The sequence below is a fragment of the Terrapene carolina genome, unplaced genomic scaffold (genome assembly GCF_002925995.2).
Source record: "Terrapene carolina triunguis isolate 2854851 unplaced genomic scaffold, T_m_triunguis-2.0 Scaffold97, whole genome shotgun sequence".
Classification (NCBI taxonomy): Eukaryota; Metazoa; Chordata; order Testudines; family Emydidae; genus Terrapene; species Terrapene triunguis.
Genome location: NW_020664448.1, coordinates 15,416,008 through 15,431,691, shown reverse-complemented (window position 1 = coordinate 15,431,691; position 15,684 = coordinate 15,416,008). Strand labels below are relative to the sequence as shown.

The following is a 15,684-nucleotide window of genomic DNA, read 5'->3' as shown; positions in this document are numbered from 1 at the left end:
TCACCTGCAGCTTTGGGGATTCTCTTTCCACTGCCTGTCCCTTCAGTTCAACAGGGCAGCAATTTCAACTGTAACACTTAATTCTCCAAAACACAGTACTGAAAATTTGCAGACTTTTCATTTAGATCACATGTTGCAAACTTTCTGCTTTTAAGCAATTGAATAATTGTTGCATGTACTGAATTGTTGCCATGCTACTAAAAGGCGTTTTGAGAGATTTGTATAAAGCAAGCTGAATCATGGGATGAAAACAAAAATTTCACTTTTTTTTTTAAAAAAAAAAACCTCACAAGATCTGTGACCAGAGTTCAAAAGAGTTTGCCGGGGTTACCTTTGGCGTAAGATGATATTGGAAAAATACAAGTGCTACTTTATGTAGAGCAGTATTTCCCGTAGTGTGATGTGTGCCCCCCACTGATTGGCAAGAAAGACAGCCAGTGGGAGGGTTGTGTTGGGACAAAGGCAAAGACAGAACAATTAAATATTCTCCAGAGTCTCAGCTTTCACTTAAAAAAAAAAAAGTCTTTAGCTGTTATGGTTGCGAAGAAAACCTTCAAAATATGAAGCTAGTGTAACTGCGGGTACGTCTACACTAGAAACACTACAGTGGCACAGCTGCCATGCTGCAGCTGCCGTTTACACACTTAACACAGCGATGGAAGAATTCTTCCATTGACCTAACAGTGTCTACACTGGGGATTAGGTCACCTTAATTACATCACACAGGGCGTGAAATTCTTCACAGTCCTGAAGGACATAGTTAAGCTGACCTAATTTTGTAGTGTAGACCAGCCCTGATGCAGGAATGTCTGTTCAAGTTTGAAGAGACTGAAACAATAGCCTTGAGATGTGAACTGCCCCATTCATATCAAAGGATGCTAACTAACTACTCCTGGGGGAATTCTGTGCCAAAAAATTAAAAATTATGCGCACAGTATTTGAAAATTCTGCAAAATTCTGCAAATTTTATTTGTCAATATAACACAATAAAATCATGCGAGTTTCAATTATTTTGGTAATATATTTCAAAATACCTGTCAGCAAGTATGTCTGTAACAATACAGACACACACAAAAATTCCCTCGGGAGTAGAGAATTAAAGAAACCCGTACGGCAACCCAGTTCCAGCTTTTCTGCCCCCTCCCCTACCTGCCCTCCCCCAGAGCTCAGCCCTGGGGCCCGATACTCCCAACCCCCCCCCCCCCCCCAGCCCAGACACTCACGCCCCCTACCCCCTTGGCCCAGAAACGCACCCTGCCAGCCCAGGCACTCACTCCTCCCTAGAGCCCTACCCCCCGAGAGCCCAGCTGCGGCCCCCCCAACCCAGACACTCACCCCCTACCCTCCTAGTAGGGTTGCCAACCCCCCAGAATTGTCCTGAAGTCTCCAGGAATTGAAGATTAATCTTTAATTAAAGATAATGGCATGTGATGAAACCTCCAGGAATTCATCCAACCAAAGCTGGCAACCCTATCTCCTAGGGCCCAGGGATCCAGAGGGAGAAACAGCCTGATGCTGGGTTCTGGGCTTGCATGGAGTTTCCTGCACACGGCCTCCTTCCTTTATCAGGGTGTGCTGGGAACTGTAGCTGCTGGGAACCCTCCAGTTCCCTCCCGCTCTTCCTGGCCTTGTCTTCTATTTGCGAGCCAGGCTCTGCCGGGTCCAGTGGCCCCTTGTGGCTGCCAACATCTCTGCAGCCCACTTCTGTGGGGGGGAAAAGGAAATTCTGTGAACAGAACATTAATTTCTGCAAAATTCTGCATTGTGCAGTGGCGCAGAATTTCCCCAGGAGTAAACAATGCTGCCATTTAAAGTGTTGTGTTAACTATCATATTACAAATATCTACACCAGCATTTCCCAACTGCAAGTGGGCAGAGGACTAGCTGGGGAGAGGAGGAGATGTGGGCAAGGAGCAGCAGGTATTGGTTACATTTTAAACTGTGCAGGCTATTAATACCACATGATGATGTTGTCGGGGGCAGGGAGGATGTGATTGGGTTTATTTTCCTGGAGAGGTGCTCAGCTTTCAAAAGTGTGGGAAATGCTGATATACGGTATGTGATGATGCTGTGTTTTTTCTCACCAGGATATATCTGATCCTCGAAAACTTCCCCCTGTGGCTGGTTGGAAGAAATATCCACTTTTTTTTGGTACTGCCATATTTGCTTTTGAAGGCATCGGCGTGGTAAGTGTTCAGCTGTACACATCTAAATACAATGATTGATTATGAGCAATCCCATTATTAACTTTCAGTTAATAGCAATATTTTGCCCATCCCATTGACGTTAATGTTAATGAGATTCAGCTATTGGAATCAAGCATGCCGCTTATGGACAACTTTTATTGTACAGCCCTGTGGGCCTGCGGCAGCCCCTGTGGTAAGCTCTGGGTGCAGACAGGTTTGTAGGGCTGTGGTGGGGGAAGGAAGCCCTGGGACATGCTGAGCCAGGGCCCCCAAGTTGTGTCCAGGGCTTTCCACAGGGAGTGGAATCATCCCAGCCAGGGCTTTGTCAAGCCGGGCCTTAAAAACTTCTAAGGATGGAGATTCCACCACCTCCCTAGGTAACCCATTCCAGTGTTTCACCACTGGTTTTTTTGTATTTTCAGTATTTGCTGTTATTGGATTACATTCAAATAAACACGTTTTTCTGGATGATTGCAAATGTAACATGGATGTTTTTGTTTAACATTCAGTTCAGATAATTGCAGAATTTACATTTGGATTATTGCACATTCATATAAGTAACCTTGTGCTATTGGAACATGCAGTCAAACAAAATCTGTGTTTACCTCCCCTCTTGGAAATAGGCATTCTGCAGACACTTTCTTTACTAATTGATACATGACATTTCCTAGGCTAATGCCAGGTTTGCAGCAGATCTGATGTCCTGTCCATACTGCTACTAAGCAAATTTAACTAACCTTTGTTCAGCAGCATCATGTTCAGAATCCTCTTTTTTCCCAAAGGAAGAAAGGGCTTATATGAAAATACAAGATTCATGAGACTTGATCACAACATGGCTCCCTTGAATTTGTTGTGCAGATGGGACTTAAAACTGAGGATAAAGCACTATGTCTTTATGTCTGGAACTCTGCCACAGCTGGTCCTCTGGACTGGGTTGTATTGTAGTACAGATAGAACTTTACAATACACAGAGTATGAATAGAATATTTAATAATTTTGTGTGTGTGTATTATAATCAGGAATATATTCACCACATATGACTGAGAAGCTCCTGTAGTATTTGTCATTTAAGACACGCTCCCCCCCCTAAAAAAAATGAAGGTGATTCTGTAATTGAAAATTGCAACAAAAAGAAAGAAAATTGATTCATATTGTGTAGACAAAATAACGTGCTTTTCTGTCCCTTTAAATACAAATCTGTGCAATTCAGTATTTTTTTCTTGTTGAGCATTGTACACTGATTAGCTTAGTGAACAGAAAATGCTATGTTACTTTTAAACATTAATTTCAGAGTAGGAAAATAAGGCTCCTCATTTTTAGTTAGCCTGTTTCTTCCAGATGTCTGTTAAGGCTGCTTTTGAACTTGGATATCACTGTTTTGCAGTAAAAGGTGTTTTGTATTTGGAGTGGTATTTTGTATACAAAAAGACAGAGGCTTTGGAATCATACCCTGTTTCCCCGAAAATAAGACATCCCCCGAAAATAAGACCTCCCCGATAATAAGGCCACCCCGGAATATAAGGCCCCGAAGCTCCAGGAAAAATAAGACCTCCCCTGAAAATAAGACCTAGCACATCTTTGGGAGCAAAAATTAATATAAGACACTGTCTTATTTTTGGGGAAACACGGTATTAGGCAGCAACTAACCAATTCCAGGATTTAGAAGAGGAAAAAAACGTGAATTATCATTTTAAAATGTCATTGTTTTGGATTTTGAGACTGATGCAGAGGAGCTTATTAGAACTGTGGCTTTGAGATAAAAGCCACTCATTGTCAAAAACTCTTTTGGCAGCTTAGCATTATCCGTTTTAAAAACAAAAAAACCCAAAACCTGCTAGCTTAACTCTCTGTTCTGGTGTTTTTAAGACCAGACTGGATTTGTCAGGGATAGACATTTAACAGGTAACATGACATCATCTTAATGTACAGTTGGGGCATCTCTGGATCAGTGTACATCTACTGCATTAGTGTCTTTCAGTTCTCTGAAGGCATTTGACAAGATGTGCAAAATAAAAGAGGGGAGAATTCTCAGGAGGATATATCTTCCAATTCAGGCTCCCATGTCGACCTCCACAGCCAACAGTTACCATATCGTTAATGGACATGTTTTGAACACTTTCCAAGCACAATAAGAAGCAGTACCTGACAGGGTCGTGTTCTCCTTTCTTACACTATCAAGTTTCTGCAAAACCAAGAACTCTAGGTAAATGGGTGGGAGCGCAGTGCATTACTTTATGTAGCTGATACACTATTTTAGTTATTGGCTGTACAACATTCCTTGCCTGCTATATTAATCTTCTGCAGAAGTGTAGTGAAGCCTCAGGCTAGGTTGTTGATAATTCTTTATCAAATTCAGTTTTCCTTATTACACCCTGCACTTACTGCCCTGTGTAAACTCCCAAGTCATTACCAACACCTAAATAGATGGACTTTAATTCTTTCTCCGACTTCAATCCAGTTATCAACGTTACATTGAGTTCCAACCCCAATATGTTGGACTTGTGAGGATGCTCCCATGCCATATTCCCAAAGGTAATATTGCAAATAATACCTTCCCTCCGAAGATCTCATGGTTCTTAATTAACCCTCATCTCATGCTTGAGGTTTGTAATAGGTATTTTTTCCCATTTCAGTGATGTGGTATAGAAAGATGAAGTGACTTGTCCAAGGCCCCATAGCAGTGGCATAGCCAGGTTCTAAGAGCAGGGGGAGCAAACATAAAAAAGGCGCCCCCCTTGGCCCCTCCTCTGGCCGCTCCGCGCTGGCCTCCCCTCCATGGGGTCAACTCCGCGCTGGCCTCCCCTCTGCGCTGCTACGGTGCCGAGCACCCCCTAGGTGCAATTATGCTGGAATAATTAAGCTTATTTTTGTTGTAGGTCAGTATTACTATGTTAAGCCTCAAACCTGCAAACCCTTACTCACATTAGTAACTTTACAAATATGAGTAGTCCTGTTTGCATACTTTGCAAGATCAGGGTTTTAGTTATTAAGTTTCTTAGCTGTCCTGGGATTCAAAGCACTTTAATGCTCCCATTTAAAAGATAAATTGTTTTTCCATATAAATCATCTCTTTATTGGCGGAGCAGTATTAACGCAGAGTATTTATGTACCAGTAGAATTCTAGTTTTGTATTTTAAATCTTTAATTAAAATACTAGTCTTGTAAATTAAATCTGCTGTATGTATCAGAATTTAGTTTATTTAGGTTCTTTACTCTTTCTCTGGAGCAGGGCCGGCTCCAGGCACCAGCGCAGCAAGGAGCACTTGTGAGATGTCTTTTGTGAGAAAGGGAAACATTGATAAATATATTATAGCAAATAAATGTCTCTGTTTCTCTAACTGTGCTTTATTTGTATTTGGGAAAATTGGTGAGCAATTTGTCTCTGAAACAGAAACAAAGCAACTGCCAAGTCTGGCTCTTAATTGAAACTGATAATTAAAAAGAGACGGGAGGGACAGTTACCACATTCTTATCCGGATACTTCAGTGCAGTTTTCTGAAGAGGAAAAACAAAATGTAAGAATTTAAATATTTAAAAAATGCTTTTGAAGAATCTAGTACAAGCTTTATTCTTACTGGTTACAGAAGCCAAATCATTCCTTATCTGACTAGCTGGAATCTGCTTGTGTTTGTATTTCTTAAGTCAAATCATATAAAAAGTGCGGTGGCGATTTTAAATTGGAATTGGACAGTATCCTGCAGCTTGGTGCAAAGTCTGTGTAACAGGGTGCTTGGAAGGCTAGGCGGCCTAGTGGTTGGCACACTTCACTTCCAGCCCCTTGTTTCCCTGGCTGAGGTGCCTCAGTCCTTAAGGTGATGTGGTAGGCAGACCCGGGTCCTCACTCCACTGGGTCCTTGCCCAGGGCCCTGTGCAAACAACCTCCAAACAGGGACCTCCTGGCAGAGAGTCTAAGTTCATTGCCCTGGGCTACTTCCTACCGCTGTCCTTTAAGTTTGGGGCATGTCCTTTAACAGTTTGTAGGACTCGACTCAAGTAGTCAGGGCCGGCTCCAGGCACCAGCTTAGCAAGCAGGTTCTTGGGGCGGCCAAGGGGAAGGGATGGCATGTCGGGCTCTTCGGCGGCAATTCGGTGGTGGGTCCCTCTCCGAGGGAAGGACCTGCCGCCGAATTGCCGCCGAAGAAGAAAGCGGCGTGGTTGAGCTGCTGCTGATCGCGATCGTGGCTTTTTTTTTTCCGCTGCTTGGGGCGGCAAAAACCCTGGAGCCGGCCCTGCAAGTACTGCCCTCTTCTGGACCTTGGGCAGCTTCTTGCCGTGCCCTCAGCTTCTTCTGGGCAGGCAGCTGTAAGTGTGGTGGGACCTAACCCCACAACATCTCTATAGTTCAATCACCCAGTTCACTCAGATGCTGGGCGCTTCTTGGTCTCGTCAGCAGTCTCCCTTGGTCAGGGACACAGTGCTTCTTCCCCAGTGGCTGTCCTGGCCGTCAGGCTCCTAGTGACGCTCCCCTCAGGCAGGGAGGCAGCTATCTCCTGCCTCTTCACCAGTCAGCCCTGAACTGAGGCAGGTTCTCTGCTTTTCTTCTCCCTCCAAGCCTGTCATGGGCTGCAGGTATAGGGAGGCAGGGCTAACTGAGCTATAGGTTCTCTATAATTTTTTCCATGCTGGTGTGAAGTTTCTAAGCTTCATCGCAGTCTGATTGTTCTGAGATACTCCACGCGGATGATGGACAGACAACATAGTTTGTTGGTGGTGATTCCAAGGATTATACACAATTTGAAATATAGGGGAAAATGCGTAGCATAAGTGACCATATCTGACTACTTGAGCTATTACAAAGGCTAGATTGTGGTTCTCAACCAATGAATTTCAGGCATTTTTTGGGTTGCCATTTGGTTCTTTAGGGAGGATACGAGCAAGTTAGTCATATTTTTAAGTTTTGTAATTTAAAAGGCATATATAATCAGGAAAGAGAAGTATGTAATCAATGAACTTAGCTTTTATGTTCCAGGAAGAAAACAGTATGGGCCAAAAACCTCCAGGCTGGTGAAGCAGGAAGTGGGATGGGTTATTTTTGCAGAGTGGTAAGAGATAAAAAACAACACAAGGAAGACAATCCAGCCTAGAGAGTAACTACTGTGGGTTAATTTAAAGCATCTCATCTCCTCTGTGCTGTGCCTGGGACAGGGAAGGGCCATGTAAAGTGGGGGAGAGAAACCACAGAGGAGGCAGAGTAACAAAAGTAAAATGAAAGAAAAGCAAGGGAAATTCCTAGTATATAATACTTGACTTTCTCTCCTGCGACATCCTCCCTACCCTGTGGGGGGAAAGCCCTGCTCTACATAGCCTCTCCTTTTAGCGTAATTTATCACACCAGTGGGTCATGCAGTAATTATATACGTGATAGAGGGGTTGCAGGACTGAAAAGTTTGGGAACCACTGGACTAGATTTATGAAAGCTATCTGTATCCACAGAAATACTTGGCTGAACTAGCACACAGCAGCATGAAAGCCATCAATATGAGATACTGAATTAGTGTAGCTTTGCCTTTTCAAGATCCCTTCAAGAGAATATGGTCTGGTGCAGACAGCATACAGTGCTACAGTTAAATTAAAGTGAGTCAGATGTGTTTTTTTTTTCATTTCAAAATGCCATTCAGTCATCTAGTTTAAAATTTAATATCTTTAAAGAAAGGATTTAAGAAAAGCGACTTAATTTCTGGCACCAGCAAAAAAGGCTGTTCAACTCAATTCTTCAAAAGCCAAAATGTAATCAAGTTAAGAGACTAGAAAGCAGATGTGGAAAATGCCTTATCACTGTTGCCTTCAGTTAGAATGTTAGGCTCCATGCAGTCATCGCAACAGGGACTATATAGTGACTGGAATCAAGTTGATAATGAAAAACCACTGGAGAAATAAGTGACCAACAGTAGAATACAATGTTAGAAATAACCAGCACTACTGCATGTTCTCCTGTTTTCCTTCTCCGTGCATTGCTACTTGGACCATTCCCTGGATCTATTTTGAGCATCCTTGGTTCCTTGATAAAGGTCCGTTCCAAAATTTGTCATTAAGACAAAGTCCCAGTATGGGTAGATCTCGATTTCTTATAAATGTTTGTTATTTACTTGTTATATACAGACCAGTCCTGCATCCTGTTTAGTGCCCTTTATTCTCACTGAAGTCAATGGGACTGGAGAATGCTCAGTGCCTTCCAGAACCTGGTCCTAGATGAGATGAGATCATGATCCATGTACTCTATTTGGTGCCATCTGCCAAGGAAAACATCTCACTCTGATGGCAGTAACCGTGACTGGGAACCCATGCTTCTGCTAAGAACAGTGTTTGGATCCAGAAAAGCTTAGAAGATAAATAAAGATGAAACATGACCTATGATGGCCAGCAGCAACCACACAAGAGCAGGCAGAGAAATAAGATTTTTTTTTTATATTACACATCCTTAGCGTTTATACAATAGCTGCAATTATGGAGGCAGCTCAAACTGGACAGGGCCTGGTAGGAACCATAAATGTGCATGGTTGAAAGTTGGATGTAGTATATTGGTAATTAAAGTCCTGATTCAGCAATATTCTCACTGAAATCAGTGAGGCATGTGGTTCAGTGCCATATTGAATCAAGGCCCAAGTATATGGATATGTATCTTTCTTTGACTATACTGCTATCTTCTTTTTCTTCTTCAGTTTGTGTAGCTTGTATTCCTTTAAATTCAAAGGTTAAATGCAGGTTATAGTGTTTAAAGTGAGGTTAGTGATGTTTGAACATGTCTTGTAAATGTAGTAAGTTCTTTCATCTATTCATAAAATGTGACATGATTTAAGGTCAACGAGGCAGTGAAAAACAAGTGTACTTGGTAGCTAAATAGCAAGACTCACAATTTGTCTCAGTTAATAGCCCTGTAATCTGCCACAGTTACTTTCTTACTTCATTCTTTGTTTTCATGGTGAGACATGGGTATTTCAGAGTATGATCATTAATGTTTAAACACATGATGGTATAATGGAACATAAAATGGCACACTGGACGCTGTAATTCAATTAGAAAATAAAAATAAATTATTTGAATGCTTCCACACTGGAACTGAGTGTTTTTTATGTGCATTCAGGTGATTGCCATGAACTTGTATTTTTTCAAAGAAATTAAAAAAAAGTTTAGATCAAACACATTTTTAACTTTAAAGATAGAAAGTAATTCTATTTTTTAAGAAAGTCATAGACAGAGGGCTTGTCTACATTACCTGCTGGATCAACGGGCAGGGATTGATCCAGCGGGGGGTAGATTTATCGCATCTAGACTAGATGCCATAAATCGACCGCCGAGCGCTCTCCAGTCGACTCCGGTACTCCACCAGGGCGAGAGGCGCAGGCGGAGTCGACGAGAGAGTGTCAGCCGTCAACTTACCGCAGTGAAGACACCATGGTAAGTAGATCTAAGTACGTTGACTTCAGCTACGTGATTCACGTAGCTGAAGTTGCGTAAGTCAGATCGATCCCTCCCCCTAGTGTAGACCAGGCCTAAATAATCAAATGGAATAATAGAGCAGTCACTGCCTTGCTTGTGCAAAAAACTTTCAAAGGACTAACACCCCATGTTGGAAACATCAAAAATCAAATATCAATGATGGAAGACTTATTTGGAGACTACTGGTATCTGGAAGTCAGGCAAACAAAAGGCAGTAAGTCCTTGTGAGTTGAAGTGGTGGGCCTGGAAGAGGCAGCCCATTGCAGCAATTTGCACATACTGGGATTCCCTGAAGAGACTGAGCATGGCCAGACTTGTGCAGAAAGTTCATCCCATTCACATTCATCAGAGAATAAACATTTAGTTATCAAATGAGCACTTTTGTGCCTAACCCAGCACCAAATATAGTTCCTACATCCATTGTAATTAAGTTATAGGATTAAGGAATGGTTTTGTAGGAAAGCCAGGGAGCTGGACAAACTAACCTGGGGAGAAAAGTCACACAAAGTTATGCTCTTCCAAATTCTCAGTAAAGATGATGTGCCACAGCAACCTCTGTTCCAAGCCACTAAGCTGACGGCAAAGCAAAAGAATCTGCAGTATTGCATGTTCTTCCCAGCAATTTTCAGTGCGAAACATTAGGAGACCACTTCACAGGTTCCATACTGCCATAGAAACTGAATCCTTTTGGAGGAGTGAGCAATTTTGATCTCTATGGCAAGAAAATTACCTGTGCTGGCTGTTAAGATTCCTTTTTATATTTCTCCTCCCATTTAATGTGATCACTTATTGATTGACTTATGTTTCTAAAGGCTGCCGATGCAAACTTTACCCTCTCCACTATTAGGACTTTGTTATGAAGCAATTCCACACTTCTTATCGGAGGAATACCTGTAGTGTGGAAGGATTAGTTTAAGAAAAGCAACCTCCTCCTTTCCCTGTTGATCTATGATGACACTTTCAGATCAGTTGAGGGTACATAGAGATTCTTTAACTTTCCAAAAACTGAAATTTTGAAATGCCTCTAAATCAGGTAACTTTTTAGAGTACCATTTTGCCCCTAAATGTATTGGCTACCCCCAGAATGGCCCATATGTTAGAAATGTAAATAGATGTACTATATTGGCAGTGCTAATATTTGGTGAAAGCCAGGAAATAACCATCTATGGACTAAGTGTAGGGTCAGGAAGTAAAAGATTCTTCCAAATGGAATAATTTAGTGTGATGTAAAGAAGTCAGTATCTTTTGCATCCACTTAGACCCCCTTCTGATAATTTTAAATTTGGCACCAAAGACACAGAGAACTATTTGTGATGTGAAGGCAGCCCCCTAGCCTTAATCCACATTGTTTTAGGGTCTGAATTTTTTTGGAGGGATTTGTGCATCCAGATATTCTCTTGAAGCCATAAATGTTTCTAGTAAGCTACTTCAGTTCAGAAAAAAGAAACCTGAATATATGAGCAGGAGTTGTGAATTCTTCAAGTTACCTTGGCAGCCAAGTGACTGATTCTTCAAAAGTAGGCGAGAGTTTATATGTCACATACCAAGGGCTGGTAGAATGACTTGTTGGAAATGGCAGCACTCAAAAGACCTTGAAACATGATCTTCATTTGATATAACAATAGATGAAGGAATAATATATTTATATAAAGTACAGTACAGACCCGCTTAACGCGCGGTAGCGCCATGCCTCCCAGTGCTACCTATTTAACACGCGAGACTCGTTAACACACGGTACAGGAACTTGCTATGTAGCGCTACAGATTTGCTCACTAACTCACTGACATAGAAATCGACAGGAAGTGCGGAGTGGAAACGTGTTGTACGTCTTTACCGCTGACGGGGGGGAGGGGCAGCAACGTTAAAGCGCTTCCGTGGCAGCGTTTTAAGAATGGTCCTTTGCTGCGGCAGCGCTTTAAGGATCCTCAAAGCACTGCTGCGGCAAAGGACCGTCCTTAAAGCGCTGCTGTTTTAACCTTGCTGCTCCTTCCTGCCCCCCGTTGGTGGCCCTGCCGGTAGGGACCCTACCAGCAGGGCCGCCGACGAGGGAGGCAAAAAGGGTAGGGACATTAAAGCACTGCCGCGGCAGCGCTTTAAGGATTGTCCTTTGCCGCGGCAGCACTGGACCGTCGACGGGAGGGCGCAGCAATGGAAGATTTGGCCACCGGAAGCCTGCCGCTGTGTCACTCGAGAGCCACACTCAGCTTTGGTAATTATCCAGGGTTGGGGGTGTTTTACTAATCTGTTGCGGATGTGTGTAAGTGCTTTAGACTAAGTAAAGTTTAGCTTTAAGTGAAAGCACTCTTGTGTTGTCCTGTTTGTGACAGCCATCTATCGGTCGGATGACTGTGTCTCCCCTGATTTATTTCCTGACACCACCTCACACAGAGTAAAAGTTACCAAGAGCTTTGGGTTGAAAGAACCCCGGGTAACATCTGTATATTATATTTTAATTGATGGATGAAATGTTTTATATTCAGTTTTCTTCATTACCTTTGTTATAAATTGAAAAAAAAAATCAGTCCTAACCCCCCTCTGTATCTCATTTTAAAGGATATGATCATGGCTGTGGGAGCCATTTGATATCAGTGGCAGTGAAAGGAGCAGGATGCAATTTTCTTGTAGCTGCCCTTTAATCCTTACCTGCAGCATTTTTTTTTGTGCTATATCAATTCTGGACGTCTCTAAGTAATAACTGAATTATATTGATTTTTAAGTGGTTTTGTGCTGTGAGTACATTTGCTCTCAATTTAGTCCTGTGAGAGAGGGCTAGAAGCTAACAAGTGACCCAGCCCTCTGATCACTTGGCATCAATTAGCTGATTGATGATCAGTCTGGGATGGCTGATTAACCAATTAGCTGATCAGTCTGGGATGGCTGATTAACCAATTAGGCCATCAGCTGAGGGGTATAAGAAGAACACTGGAAGGAAGTGTGGGAGAGAAGACCTGGACTAGCTGAGCCGAATGTGTTCAGAGATCTCATGGAAGGGAGATCTCTGTTCCCCTCTGGCCTGTGGGAAAGGGCTAACGGTAGAGAAGCACTGTCAATAATTTGCTGCATAAGCTTGTGTTGGTGAAGGGAAGGTAAATAAATCACATGAAGTTGCCCATTACTGGACAGAGCCTGAGACGTTTCTGGGGCATCAAAGGACAGGGATGGAGCACACCCTCTTACAAGTCCCTATTTCACTCATTGTTTGTGATCTGAGCCAGATTGGCAACATAGCTCTGAATTAAACTAGCCTTTCACATCCTGGTTCCAAATCAAACACATTGTATGGACTGGATTCTCAGCTAGTGTAAATCACAATAGCATTTAGTTTTGTCATTTTACACCAAATAAGTATCTGATCCACAATAGGTGGCTTTTCTTATCCTTCTGTAACTTTTGTCAGATCTTTTTTTGGAAGATTAGTGAGGTGTCTATTTCTCTAACTTTTGCCAGTATCAGCTCACACATGTTGTAAGTGATGTTATTCAGTAAGTGTTGCAAAACATTAGGAGTTCAAGGAATCTCCTGATATTCCATTGTTCAAAGATGTTTCAATACTGCCAAGTTTTGCAGATTTACTCTGATAAATTCTTACAGCTGTTCTGCAAGATGTAGCAAAAATATGCTTGTCTAGGAATGTCTGCACTGTCTTTGTACGTGGCTTAAATTTGAATTAAAATACTGTGTGTGCAGACCAATTGGACTTTCTGTGAGAATGTATTGCCTACTTCCCTAGAAAAGTGATTTACTAGGTAATTTGGTTTCAGCAATGATTAATTATTTAGGGATGAATCAATAGGTCATAATAACATTAGGTGTGTTACCTGTAGTGTCCTGATCACTTTCTAGTATGAATTACTTCCATTCTGACGGTTTCAGTTCACTCTGCATTTTCATCTGGACACACCTACCCTAAACTATAGAGTGATGTTGTTTTGTGCCTTTAAACAGCTGTTGCTTTCTTCTAGAGATGGCTGCTTTTCAGTGGTTGAAGTGATTCTTCCATGGTGTGTGTATAACATAACAAATATCTGAAGTGCTTTGGATCCTTTGGTAGTACTACTTATTATAAAAGCCAGACAGCTTAAGAAATAGTTTTAAAGGAAAAAAAGTCTTAGAGAGAAGAGATAAAGTGCAGGAGCATTTGAAAATCATTGACTCAGTGTTCTTGTTATGTACTGTTTCTCTTTCTTCAGGTGCTCCCCCTGGAAAATAGAATGAAAGAAACCCAACGTTTCACACAGGCACTGAACATTGGCATGGGAATTGTTATGACCTTGTATATCACTCTAGCCACTCTAGGATACCTGCGTTTTGGGGATGAAATCAAAGGCAGCATCACTTTAAATCTGCCACAAGAAGTATGGTAGGTGGACATATATGATTTAAAATTCTTACTCTAAAGGAGTTTCAAAGATTAAATGTAATCTGTGGTGGGGGGTGGAGGGAGGGTTACATTCCATATACAAGAACTTTGTGGTATTTTATATCAGGATCTAAAATGGGTGACACCGAAAGATGAATATAGTGGGGCCCCTGGACGATCAAGATAGAAAAGGAGCACTTAAAGACGATAAAGTCATTGGGGAGAAACTAAATGAATTCTTTGCTTCAGTCTTCACGGCTGACGATGTTAGGGAGATTCCCAAACCTGAGCCGTCCTTTCTAGGTGACAAATCTGAGGCATTGTCACAGATTGAAGTGTCACTAGAGGAGATTTTGGAATTAATTGATAAATTTAACAGTAACAAGTCACCGGGAACAGATGGCATTCACCCAAGAGTTCTGAAAGCACTCAAATGTGAAATTGCAGAACTATTAACTATGGTTTGTAACCTGTCCTTTAAATCGGCTTCTGTACCCAATGACTGGAAGATAGCTAATGTAACGCCAATATTTAAAAAGGGCTCTAGAGGTGATCCCGGCAATTATAGACCGGTAAGTCGAACGTCAATACCGGGCCAATTAGTTGAAACAATAATAAAGAATAAATTTGTCAAACACATAGAAGAACATAAATTGTTGGGCAAAAGTCAGCATGGTTTCTGTAAAGGGAAATCATGTCTTACTAATCTATTAGAATTCTTTGAAGGAGTCAACAAACATGTGGACAAGGGGGAATCCAGTGGACATAGTGTACTTAGATTTCCAGAAAGCCTTTGACAAGGTCCCTCACCAAAGGTTCTTACGTAAATTAAGTTGTCATGGGATAAGAGGGAAAATCCTTTCATGGATTGAGAAATGGTTAAAAGACAGGGAACAAAGGGTAGGAATAAATGGTAAATTTTCAGAATGGAGAGGGGTAACTAGTGGTGTTCCCCAAGGGTCAGTCCTAGGACCAATCCTATTCATCTTATTCATAAATGATCTGGAGAAAGGGGTAAACAGTGAGGTGGCAAAGTTTGCAGATGATACTAAACTGCTCAAGATAGTGAAGCCCAAAGCAGACTGTGAAGAACTTCAAAAAGATCTCACAAAGCTAAGTGATTGGGCAACAAAATGGCAAATGAAATTTAATGTGGATAAATGTAAAGTAATGCACATTAGAAAAAAATAACCCCAAGTATACATACAATATGAAGGGGGCTAATTTAGCTACAACTAATCAGGAAAGAGATCTTGGCGTCATCGTGGATAGTTCTCTGAAGACGTCCACGCAGTGTGCAGCGGCAGTCAAAAAAGCAAACAGGATGTTAGGAACCATTAAAAAAGGGATAGATGAAAGCGACAAAGAGTCCTGTGGTACCTGATAGACTAACAGACGTATTGGAGCATAAGCTTTCGTGGGTGAATACCCACATGCGTCTGACAAAGTGGGTATTCACCCATGAAAGCTTATGCTCCAATACGTCTGTTAGTCTATAAGTTGCCACAGGACTCTTTGTCGCTTTTTACAGATCCAGACTAACACGACTACCCCTCTGATACTTGAATTTAGTTAAACATTCACGTTTTTTAAAATCAGATTTGTTTTTGTTAAAATTGTTTTTAACTAAAATAGTTAAATGAAATATTTAAAAAAAAAAAAACAAAAATTAAATCGACTATGTTAGCAAGGTCAACATGA

At 41.7% G+C, this 15,684-nt stretch overlaps 1 protein-coding gene across 1 annotated transcript in view; it reads left to right on the top strand.

The window, feature by feature from the left end:
- The window catches only part of SLC36A4 (solute carrier family 36 member 4), a 214,724-nt gene that overhangs the window by 63,371 nt on the left and 135,669 nt on the right, over positions 1-15,684 (top strand). The window contains exons 8-9 of the mRNA XM_026651640.1: positions 2,088-2,186; positions 13,814-13,983. Of these exons, the coding sequence (XP_026507425.1) occupies positions 2,088-2,186; positions 13,814-13,983 (269 nt within the window). The remainder of the gene's footprint in view (positions 1-2,087; positions 2,187-13,813; positions 13,984-15,684) is intronic.